Source organism: Bufo gargarizans, chromosome 4 (genome assembly GCF_014858855.1).
Source record: "Bufo gargarizans isolate SCDJY-AF-19 chromosome 4, ASM1485885v1, whole genome shotgun sequence".
NCBI classification, from domain to species: Eukaryota; Metazoa; Chordata; class Amphibia; order Anura; family Bufonidae; genus Bufo; species Bufo gargarizans.
The window spans coordinates 457,551,576-457,564,155 of record NC_058083.1 but is presented as its reverse complement, the minus strand read 5'-3'; the positions used below and the strand labels follow the sequence as shown (position 1 = coordinate 457,564,155).

Genomic DNA, 12,580 nt, shown 5'->3' with positions numbered 1-12,580 from the left:
AAACGCCGAGCCCACTCAGTTTTACGGTCTGACATAATTACTATTCTGAAAGGAGGAACAGCTTGTTGAATAATGTGCCAACTAGTTCAACAGTACAGGAATAGTTAGTCATCTAAATGCATACATTACAAAAGGCTGAGCTGTAAACTCGCATCTAACTTGTTTTATTTGCCAAGATTCCTATAGGAAGAAATAGGACACACATGATGTCAAAGAAATCAGTCAATCAAGAAATATCAGTTTGCATACCGCACCCTAGTGTGCCTAACGTAGAGTGTTTTTTACTGTGTGCGATTTATAAAAATGATTACAGGGAAGAAAGCAGACTGAGACAAATTGGGATGGGCTGGGGCCAAGTCAAATTTGACTATAACACATGCCATGTGGCTGAAGAGCACAGTATGGCGATGCTACATTGTGGCAGAAGAAAAGTGAATGGCAATGACAAGTTGCCTGAAATGAAATCCAGCAGGAGTTAATTTACTTTCCCTCAGTCTTGTTCATGTGAAAGAGGGCTAAATGACAAATACAGATTGCGTCAGGATCTTTTCAGAGAAAAACTGATGGTTTTGCACACAAGTTCAATAATTTTATCTTGCAATTGCGTTCAGTTTGTGCATTCTTTCCATCAGGATTGTAACCAGATCGCATGAAGAATAGCAATCTACATCTCCCAGCAACCATCAGTAAAAAAAAAAACTTGGATCCGGATTACCTCCGTTTTTCATGCAAGCTCCATTCACTTCTGTGGAGCCAGGGCTATGTGAAAACACACAATCTAGAACGCTGAGATTTATCTTTAACGTAGAGCTGATGCATGGAAAACGATGTTAATGTACGCAGAACCATTGAAATGAATGGGTCAGGATTCAGTCCGGATGCTGTGCGTTATCTATATGCGTCTGAACTGAAAATGGATTGTGTGAAAGAGGCCTAAATGTCCATGTAGCTTGTGTAATTAGGGCTTCTCTTAAGGCACTTACCATATTTTTCACTTTATAAGATGCACCCCCCCCCCCCCCCCCAAAAAAAAGGTCACCGATAATGCAAACGCTTATATACGTTCATAAAGAATCAGTTTGCATTATTCATTCAAAAAAAAGTCTTGACGGATCCGTCTTGACTTACATTGAAAATCAATGGGGGGTGGATCCGTTTTCAATTGCACCATATTGTTTCGGTTAAAAACGGATCCGTTTTGGGCCGCTTGTGAGAGCCCTGGAACGGATCTCACAAGCTGACCCAGAAACGCCAGTGTGAAAGTAGCCTTATAATGCGAAAAATACGGTAATCCACTTCCGGTACCTGCTGTTAATATATGTGGGGAGAATTCTCGAATGCAGAAGCTCGTTATTACACTTTGATTTTGCAGGAAATCAGTCCAGTCTTTTTCAGTTGCTGTATAGCAGCATGTAAGGAGAATGATGTCATTAGAACTACATCAAATAGTTTGTTTGTTTTTAAGCTGAATTACATATCTGGGTTAGTTGATTGAGATTTACATTTTGTTTTATTGTAGTTGACTGTCTTGTCATAAAGCCAATACAAGGCTATTCATGTGACATGACCAGCTCTTTTAGCAAGTACTGGAAGCCACGAACACCACTTGATGTTGGACATAGAGGTGCTGGCAACTCTACCACGACTGCCAAGTAAGATTGATGGAACAGGGGAAAGGTGTTTAATGTGCTTTTCTGTTTCTGTGTTGCAGTGTGCATGTAACGGTGTCCTGCGTAGGAACTAGCTAATGTGTTTGAGTCTTTGTATATTTGTGTACTTATTGTGTGCATCAACTTGTTTTTGTTTGCTAGGATGGCCAAAATCCAAGAAAACACTGTGGCCTCGTTAAAAAGCGCTGCCAGCCATGTAAGATTTTACTATTTTCAGAATGTAACAGTAGTCTTATGTATATGTGGAGGCTTACTGCATACCGACTTCTACAGCTTTTATTAATTTCTGTTATAGACTTCTGCAGTAAGCTCCTACAAAGTTTTGTAATATAGTTTGTAGTTTGTAATATACCCTGTAACACCCCCTCTGATATATATATATATATATATATATATCTATCAATTTTTTTTTTAATCAATCATTAGCAGTTTACTTCAAAATGTGCCTATAAGGGTCCATTCACACATCCGTGTGTGTTTTGCGGATCCGCAAAACACTGATATCGGCAATGTGCGTTCCCCATTTTGCAGACCGCACATCAACGGCACTATAATAGACGATGCCTAATCTTGTCCGCAATTGCAGACAAGAATAGGACATGTGCGGCCCCATAGAAATGGATGGGTCTGCAATTGCGGACGTGTGAATGGACCCCAATACTATGTGCCTCTTGCTTTATGGGCAGAGGTTGATTTTATATTTGGGAGTTGCTGCCTCTGTCCTTCCCTAATACACAAGTCTCAGTTCAGCAAGTAGGATAAAACATTAGAAGTCTGTTTCAGCATGAAACCCTATATTACAAAATAATTATATCCATTAAAGGGGTTATCTGAGTTTATGAAAAAAAATATATATAGCACAGAAAATCTGATGGGCAGCAATATATAACCAAGCTAAGAAAGTTTTATGCAAAAAAAAATAATATATATATTTCCTAATTTCCCTGGCCTTTTGTTTACATGCAATAAAAACCATCTCTGCCCCTCCCCCTGCTCTGCTAAGGGAGTGAATGCAAGAGCTGCCCTGAGTGACATGTCTGCCTGCTGGGGGACTCTGCAGCATGTTGTATGTGTAGAACTACAAGTCCCAGCTGTATGACACTGCTGATACACGCAGGGTCTTCCCCCTACCTTCTTGTGCAATGCTCTCTCTAGTCTGTCTGCTCCAGTGCCCAGAATTGTCTCCTCACTGCCTGCTGCAGCTAGCCAGTCTGTGCAGCTGAAGGGGTTAAGAATCCTAGGATAGAGCAGACGGCAGTGAAGGGGGGGGGGCGTGGCCAGCACAGTGACATCTCGTTTACCGTCTTGTAAACGAACATTATCAGAGCAGGGAGAGAAGCTGACATCACAGGTCATGTGACCCTCAGTGAAATCTGAGAAACCAGCCACTGGAGATAAAGTGAGTTAATTGGAAAGCTGTTACATTTTCCCAGTTAGGAACATAGAAAGAACAAAAAAATAACTGACAACCCCTTTAATGCTTATTAGAGGAAAAAATGTTAAGCTTGAATTCTTAATAACCATTAAGAGGGTTTAGCATATTTAAATAGAAGACCTTTCACGATATTGAATGCAGACAAGATTTTCCATTATTATCATATTTCTGTACTCGTACCTGTACATGTTGTTTTTTGTTTTGTTTAGTTTTTCATAGCTAGGCGGCCTAAGATAGCGCAGGGGTCCATTGGACGTAGGCTTGCTCTAATCCCCCTAGGTATGCCACTACTTATTATAGTCATCTTAAAGGGAAGCTGCCATTAGTGTTTTGCTGGCCTAACCAAGATCAACATGGAGTAGCGACAAATCCCCTTAGCAAAACGCTGGGCCACTTTCTTTAACTGACTAAGCTGTGTTGCCAAAATCTTGTATTTAGCAGCTCCAGCGCCGGAGCGTTTTGAGTCCCAATGTTCATGACGTCCTGGCTGCTGAATGCAGTAGGAAAAATGTATATAAATCGTGGCGAGGAGTGTCGGGAGCTCATGAATATCAGGACTCTTCGGCTGTGTATTTAAGAGTTCCAGCTCTGGAACTGTCCAATACAAGATTTTAGCAGGAAGGCTTGGTTTTGCTAAGGCCGAGTTCACACTTCAGTTATTGTAGGCCAAAACCAGTAGCAAAGCCTACACAGAGATGAGGTGTCATGGAAAGATTTCCCCCTGTTCTGTTTTCTGACCTCCATCTGGTTTTGTCTCACAATAAGGCATTCGATACACCTTTTTTGCGGATAGGATGCTGAACTATTCATTTTGATGGGTCTGGAAAAAATGCGGACAGCACACCATGTGCTGTGTCTGCATCTGTACAGACGTGGACAAAATTGTTGGTACCCTTTGGTCAATGAAAGAAAAAGTCACAATGGTCACAGAAATAACTTTAATCTGACAAAAGTAATAATAAATTAAAATTCTATAAATGTTAACCAATGAAAGTCAGACATTGTTTTTCAACCATGCTTCAACAGAATTATGTAAAAAAATAAACTCATGAAACAGGCATGGACAAAAATGATGGTACCCCTAACTTAATATTTTGTTGCGCAACCTTTTGAGGCAATCACTGCAATCAAACGCTTCCTGTAACTGTCAATGAGACATCTGCACCTCTCAGCAGGTATTTTGGCCCACTCCTCATGAGCAAACTGCTCCAGTTGTGTCCGGTTTGAAGGGTGCCTTTTCCAGACTGCATGTTTCAGCTCCTTCCAAAGATGCTCAATAGGATTGAGGTCAGGGCTCATAGAAGGCCACTTTAGAATAGTCCAATTTTTTCCTCTTAGCCATTCTTGGGTGTTTTTAGCGGTGTGTTTTGGGTCATTGTCCTGTTGCAAGACCCATGACCTGCGACTGAGACCAAGCTTTCTGACACTGGCTAGTACATTTCTCTCTAGAATTCCTTGATAGTCTTGAGATTTCATTGTACCCTGCACAGATTCAAGACACCCTGTGCCAGACGCAGCAAAGCAGCCCCAGAACATAACAGAGCCTCCTCCATGTTTCACAGTAGGGACAGTGTTCTTTTCTTGATATGCTTCATTTTTTCGTCTGTGAACATACAGCTGATGTGCCTTGGCAAAAACTTCGATTTTTGTCTCATCTGTCCACAGGACATTCTCCCAGAAGCTTTGTGGCTTGTCAACATGTAGTTTGGCATATTCCAGTCTTGCTTTTTTATGATTCGTTTTCAACAATGGTGTCCTCCTTGGTCGTCTCCCATGTAGTCCACTTTGGCTCAAACAACGACGGATGGTGCGATCTGACACTGATGTTCCTTGAGCATGAAGTTCACCTTGAATCTCTTTAGAAGTCTTTCTAGGCTCTTTTGTTACCATTCGGATTATCCGTCTCTTAGATTTGTCATCAATTTTCCTCCTGCGGCCACGTCCAGGGAGGTTGGCTACAGTCCCATGGATCTTAAACTTATGAATAATATGTGCAACTGTACTCACAGGAACATCTAGTTGCTTGGAGATGGTCTTATAGCCTTTACCTTTAACATGCTTGTCTATAATTTTCTTTCTGATCTCTTGAGACAGCTCTTTCCTTTGCTTCCTCTGGTCCATGTCGAGTGTGGTACACACCATATCACCAAACAACACAGTGATTACCTGGAGCCATATATATAGGCCCAATGGCTGATTACAAGGTTGTAGACACCTGTGATGCTAATTAGTGGACACACCTTGAATTAACATGTCCCTTTGGTCACATTATGTTCTGTGTTTTCTAGGGGTACCATCATTTTTGTCCATGCCTGTTTCATGAGTTTATTTTTTTACATAATTCTGTTGAAGCATGGTTGAAAAACAATGTCTGACTTTCATTGGTTAACATTTATAGAATTTTAATTTATTATTACTTTTGTCAGATTAAAGTTATTTCTGTGACCATTGTGACTTTTTCTTTCATTGACCAAAGGGTACCAACAATTTTGTCCACGTCTGTATGTCCGTTCCGTAGCCAAAAAGAGAGAACATGTTGCCCTTAGTTAGAACAGGAGAAAAATAACTGGTGACCAGTTCCCTTTACAAGGTGGTAGAACATCATAAAACATTATTTCTCTTGAATGCATTGGGGGACACAGCGCCATGGGTATATGCCTAACTGCCACCAGGAGGCTGACACTAGAAGTAAAAAGTGTTGGCTCCTCCTATCTGGGCTATACCCACTGCAGTCCTGTCTCTGAGCTTGTTGATGAGAAGATTGAGGAAAAGATGGTCAGTCAATCCCCAGACAGAGCCAGCTGGGAGAGATGGTACTGGTTCTATGGCACGGCATAAGAGAAATCAGGATAAAATGTAAACTGATAGTGGCCACTGCCCTACTCTGTTCATTCCTATTAGGTCTCATCTGTGAAGGTTCTCATTTATCCAGGTCATGGTATAGCTGTAAAGAATAATTCAAGGGAACTGGACTTACTGTAGATTTCTTGAAACCGTTTCACTCGTTCTTCCAACGAGCTTTCTCAATTCTATTAGGTCTCCTACACACGTGCACGCACACACACACAAAATTAGCTTTTAGTCAAAAGTCAAAAATGCCATGAACAGCGACTGCTGCGAAAAAAAATTATAAATGAAAACCCATAAACTTGTTTTCTCCGTTTCTAGGGTGCTGCTTTTGTTGAGTTTGATGTTCATCTTTCCAGGGATCTTGTTCCAGTTATCTACCATGATCTTACATGCTGTATATCTATGAAAAAGGTACATTTATTTGCTTTCTTTATGTTTACTATATGTTTGTAGCATTGTCACTGCCTGGTGTTGAGTAGAAAACAATTCGTATGCACAAGTTGCAGTACTGGCCAGGAAATGCACAAAACGACGACTGTACTTTTATAGGATCACTAAACCTAGTGATGAATGATAAAAGTAAAGAGGAGAGGAACTTGTCCAGCTGTTTCAGTGTGCAGGACTTTCTGGATGTCCCTGTGGAAAACAATCCTGCACAAATCTTGCAGAGAAGACAAGGATTCATTTCCATCTGATCTTACATTTGTGTCTGGTGCAGGACTTGGCCAGGGGATTGCTAATTTTTTTTTAGTGTGTATTTTCTGTGTTTTAATGTTTCTATAGTCCACATGTGGAAAAAATAGCAATTATCAGTACAATACAAGTAGGTGGGGTTTTTAAAACCTCATGCATATGTAGCAGAAACATTCCACAGATCATGCTGCAGATTTTTTACTCGACAGCACGCTCATTCTTGTGATGAATTATGAAGTTGGTGGTAAATGCACAGCTCAATCAAACTGGAACATATGTGGATTCTGTAGAGGAAGCATCACGTACAGTATTTGCTGCAGGATGTCTGGATTAAAACTTCTGAACATAGTCTTGTACAGAGATGTTATATTATTGATGAAAGTGGGAGATGCTCAGAAGCTACTCACTAATTGAGAGTAGTGCTTGGTCAAGAGTGTCGCCAGGCATTTATCACTAAACCGCTTTACTTAAAATATATATATATTTTTTTTATATACAGAAAGCTAATGCTGCGTCTGTAGAGCTGTTTGAGATTCCTGTGAAGGACCTTTCATATGATCAGCTTCAGCTATTAAAGGTAATTTTTTACTTTGTAACATTTCAAGTAACTATATTCAGTTTGCTTATGTTTCTCTCAGTGGTACTTTGCTGCATCCAAAAATAACACTAAGGGGTTGTTCACAGATTTTGCCCCCGATCTTTTAACAGACACAAAATTCCATTCGCGGCCATGTGTTGTCTTCCTCCCATAGTTTTTAGTGGAAGGCAGTGCTGCAGCTAAACTGTAAGGCCATGCCAAGAAGTGATGTGTCCCTTTTTGGGGAGGTGTGTGGACAACCCCTGCTTGAAGCCACGGTGGCTGTCGGCTAGCGGCTTAGCTCCATTCATTGGAACTAAGCCGTGAGCGGGTCTGTGGCATCTGAAATGAACAACCACTGCAGTAACAGCTTCAAAATCCACAGTGTGAACGGGACCTACATTTTACTTGTAAAAAAATACTTTTTTTTTTTTTTTATTAATGCAGTCTGACTCTACATTCCCAAAGTTGTATGTTCACCAATCTTTTAATGGTGTATGATTAGAAAGAGTTTTTGGTGACATTGGGCAAGATTAATAATTACTCTGACAGTTTTAGCTAAGTCAGATTTATGATCGGCCCTTTAAGACTGTAATAAATGTGGTTTGACAGTAGCAGTTTATCCGTCAGTAAGCGGCTTTACAAAAGTCGCACGTCTTTATGAAAAAGTCGCATGTTCTAGAAGTTCTATATGTTAATAAGATAAGCATGGTCCTCACTGGAGTGATTTAGCAATTTTTAATCTGTCTAGAGATTAATTTACATAAGAAAACACGCCCACTTTCAGAAAACTGGCGAGCATAGTGCAGAGAAGAAAAAAGTTGAAAATTTTTGCGCAGTTTTAGCGATTGCGCAAAAATTTGCGACCTTTTTCACTCCATTATTCTATTCTAACTTGAGCTAATGATAAATCTGGCCCATTATTTTTACTGCTCCTTTTCACTATCTATATTTTAAAATATTCCAAAATATTTTCACACTGCCACAGCTGGAGATGGACATAACCATACGTTTCCTCTGCTTATGTTTTGTATAATGTAACAAATTATTTCAGTTGTTTTGTTTCGTTTCCAGCTGGCTCATGTCACTGCCCTAAAGTCAGAAAAACATCATGGTATGTGGAAGTGTGAAATCTATTTTTCTGAATTGTCCATGTGTACTTGTGCCATACTTCACACAGTGCAGTTACTATGCGAGGATGCAAAGAGAATTTCATGGTTGTGGAGAGTTTGCCCTTTATGATTGTGTGCAGTATGTACTTGACTGAATGTTTTATGATCTTTAAAGTGAACCTGTCACCATGTAATGCTGTGCAGTCTGCAGGCAGCATGTTATAGAACAGGAGGAGCTGAGCAGACTGATGTATAGTTTGTGATAAAATAGTCACCATAAATCGAATTAAATTTAATTTAAATTCCTGCTAATTGTGGGCTTTGAAGTCAAGGAGGCGTTCCCATCGGTGACACCTGTCTCTCTCTCTCTGTAGAGTCCTAGGGAAAGACGGTCAGCCACCGATAGGGCTGCCTCCTTGACTTCACAGTCCAAATTTGCAGGAATTAGAATACATTTTATACTGAATATTTTGCCACAAACCATATGGTTACCATGCTTTCTTCAGTTTAGATGTCATGTCAGAGTGACGGGTTCCCTTCAAAGGTATTGTACTAATGGTGACATAGTAGCAAAGTACAATTGATATCTAATTCACACTATTTATCTGCATTACTGCTCTGGAGAGAGATGAAACAACCCCCATAGGGCCGAATGCTGAGAGCAGGAGCGCACGGCGTCATTGGTTGCTATGACGCCATGCGCTCCCTGCTGCCGCCACAGTACAGTAATACACTGGTATGATCTATACCAGTGTATTACTGTATTGCGGCGGCAGGTGCATTCGGCCTAAGGAAGACACACAATTTTCACTGCCTTATGGAATAAAAAATCATTACAAATGCTAAATATGACAAATCTGAAAATAAAAACAAATTGCAAAAAAGGATGTGTGTTACTCTCTGGTTTTAACTGGCATTAAACATTTTTGGAGACACATTTCTTTTTAATCGTACAGTAGAGCCCTTTCTTTAATAATGTAAAAACCTTCTGTTCTCTGCCTCCTAGCAGCCATTGTCCCTAGGTACTAGTCTGGGTATGAAATTAGACAGATCTTTGTAGTGCCTTTAAAAATTTGTGTTCAAGCACCACTTTACATATACACACGTTCTGTACAAAATGTGTAAATATACTCGGGCGGGGGGGTTATTTTTCTTCATCTGACTAGTGTGAGGATATGGCATGTAATCTGCATATTTCCTCTTCCTTTGTATTTATTTATTTAGTCACTCTCCTTTCTGTGCTCTTATAAATAACCCTCTTCATGTTTTTTTTTATGTCTGCAGACTCCACTGATGACGAATGCTCTGTATCTGATGATCAGCCCTTTCCTTCCCTTCACACGGTAAAGATTAAAAGATTATTTCTCCTACAATCTGTTCTATTTAAGGTCAGCTCTTCAGAATAGTTAGAGCTAGTCTTCCAGCCTCCGTTCCCCTTTGACATAGAGATCTATGAATATCTGAGTCTGTCATCTCGTTTTCTTATGGAAGTCAATGAGATTGTGTGGCCTGTCCATTAGAACCAAACGGATGAGACATGTCATTGTCAGCAGTTGATGCTATATTTTCCAACATTTTAACATCTTCTAAAGAAAGATGAAATAAATGTGTGTATTCTGTGTGCAGTATAGAAATGTATGCTTATTAGTTTATTTTCTTCCTTGTGTGCTTTAGTTTGTTAAACTACATTTGCTTTCTAGGTACTAGAGTCCGTGCCTGAAGATGTAGGGTTCAATATAGAAATCAAGTGGATTTGCCAAGAAAAGGTCAGTGAAAACTTCTTTTTTTTTAATTTACTTTTTATAATTGAATTTGTGGCATTTGTCTAACTCTACCTTTTTCTAACTAGGGTTGTCACTAGGGATGAGACTATGAAATTAGTTTGCGCTTCGTTTGGTGGTAAAAGCAGAATTGCGTTATGGATTCCGTTACCATGGACCATAACTTAATTCTATGACTGAATGCATAACAGAGTGCCTTTAGAGGCATTCTGTTATTCATTCCGTCATAATAGAAGTCTATGGGCTGCATAACAGATCCGTCCCGTTTCCGTTATGTAGTAATACATACCTCCTGTAACCTGCAGGAGACATTATATCACCCCTATAAAGTTACATATATCTCCTGTAATCTGCAGAAGACATATCGTCCCTATAGAGTAACAACTGTGCAGAGCTGAAGGCACTGGGGTGTGGGAGAGCTGGGGGAATGGAGCTGATGTCACTGGGGGGGGGGGGGGGGGGGGGGCTCATGGCAGTGGGGGATAGTGGAGCTGATGGCACCGGGGGAACTTGATGCACTTGGGCTGATCGCACAGGGGGGAGCGAAGGGTGTTGGGGACTGATGGCAGGAGGTCTGAGTTTTTATAAAGGAAAACGGTCTATTCATTTTTTTCTTAGAGTACTCGATTAATCGTAACAATAATTGGTAGACTACTCAATTTCTCAAATAATCGTTTACCTCGGCTCTAATTGTTTATAAATTTTATATGTAAAACCAATACCATGGCAGTCAGCCTTTAGCAGTGTCCTGGCTGCCATGGTAACCGATCGGAGCCCTGCGATTACACTGCTGGGCCTCCGATCGGAACTGCCACCAATAAGGAGGGGGATGTCACCGATGATTTAATACTGGGGGGCGCACTGAGCCACCAATGAAGATAACTAACGTTTAATACAAATATAGGAGGCGGGTGCCAGCGGCAGAATCGCATAGCCGGCACCCGACCTCTATGAAAGGGAGCGGCGATACGCCGCAGTTAACCCCTCAGGTGTCAAACCTGATGGGTTAACTGCTGCTGGTCGCAGCTCCCGGTCATAGAGTTCGGGTGTCGGCTATGTGATTCTGCCGCTGGCACCCGCCTCCTGTATTTGTATTAAACGTTAGTTATCTTCATTGGTGGTGCAGTGGCCATGGCCCCTTCCCTCCTCTTCCCCTCTATCTTCTCATTGGTGGCAGCAGCGGCACAGTGGGGTGGGAGGGACTGCTTCCTTCTCCACTGCACTGGTGAGGGAACAGCGCGTGCCATATTGTGATACTAGGTTGTGCCGTAGCGCAGCCTATTATCGGTAAAAGGAAAATCCTGGTATCAAATAATGGCACAAAACTATCGACTATTCAATACGTAGTGCAACCCCATTTCTAACATAAGCTGCATCATGAATTATAGGGTGTCCTATGTATTCAACAAGGACTTGTATGGAAAACATTTCTAAAGCCCTTGGCACAAATGGGCTAGGGTGCAATAACTTTTGCTGCCTATTTTCTTGACAGAAGTAGGCAACCTGCAGCCAAGGAAATCTGCCCTCCATGAAGGTCTGCAGCAACGGCCTGAGGGAAGGCAAATAAGATGGACACCACTTGCCCTAGGGCAGTGTTATATTAAGTGATGCGGCTGATGATTTTCGGGACGAAAGCTTTCCTTCCGAGCAATCGCCTACTCGCTAGTATAGGAGACAGCTGCTATAACATGTAGCGATCCCCTCCACAGTATATGGAGGAGCGATCGTTATGCCATTGCTCGTCCCCCATACAGACTAGTTGTTTGCCAGCAGCAGAGCGATCATTACACCGCACGGTCTGCCGCCGGCAAATTATGAGTTTTAAATCTGCTCAAAAATTCCAATTACCTGATGTATGAATGGTAACACTCTAATAATAATATCCTCAGTTTACAAGATGGGAATACTCTTAAGCTGCCCAAAATATGCACATTCTTGGTAGCAACAATGCCACTTCCTCAGCTGTAGCCTTTGGGACATTGTGTCAGTCTAAAAGCTTTTAGCACTTCACACTTTTGGTCTGTTGGGTTAAAATTGTTGGAGTGAAATTTCAGGGAAAATTTTAAAAGAATACAAATTTGTCTATGACTGGAAATAAAGAGCCATACACAGTGCCTTGCAAAAGTATTCAGCTTTCTAAACTCAGCAGAGCCTAGATTAGAAATGGCTCTTCAAGCAGATTTTCAACCAATTAATTCTTTATTCGTTAGAGTTTTGTTGTAAACACAATTATAAAAAAAAACTATAAAGGATAAAAATCAAATTAGCTTTTTTTTTTTTTTTTTTTTTTTTTTTTTTTTTTCCCCTCAGAGCGGAAAATGGGATGGAAATTTGTCAACTTACTTTGACATGAACCTTTTTCTGGATATTATTCTGAAGACTATCTTGGAAAATGCCGGCAGTCGAAGAATTGTGTTCTCGTCTTTCGATGCAGATATTTGCACAGTGTAAGTTAAAATACC

At 40.8% G+C, this 12,580-nt stretch overlaps 1 protein-coding gene across 2 annotated transcripts in view; it reads left to right on the top strand.

The window, feature by feature from the left end:
• The window catches only part of GPCPD1 (glycerophosphocholine phosphodiesterase 1), an 80,321-nt gene that overhangs the window by 46,840 nt on the left and 20,901 nt on the right, over window positions 1-12,580 (top strand). For both annotated transcript variants that reach the window (XM_044289830.1, XM_044289831.1), the window contains exons 10-17: window positions 1,520-1,652; window positions 1,812-1,866; window positions 6,274-6,366; window positions 7,148-7,225; window positions 8,300-8,339; window positions 9,622-9,680; window positions 10,038-10,103; window positions 12,429-12,565. In XM_044289830.1, coding sequence (XP_044145765.1) covers window positions 1,520-1,652; window positions 1,812-1,866; window positions 6,274-6,366; window positions 7,148-7,225; window positions 8,300-8,339; window positions 9,622-9,680; window positions 10,038-10,103; window positions 12,429-12,565 — 661 coding nt within the window. The remainder of the gene's footprint in view (window positions 1-1,519; window positions 1,653-1,811; window positions 1,867-6,273; window positions 6,367-7,147; window positions 7,226-8,299; window positions 8,340-9,621; window positions 9,681-10,037; window positions 10,104-12,428; window positions 12,566-12,580) is intronic.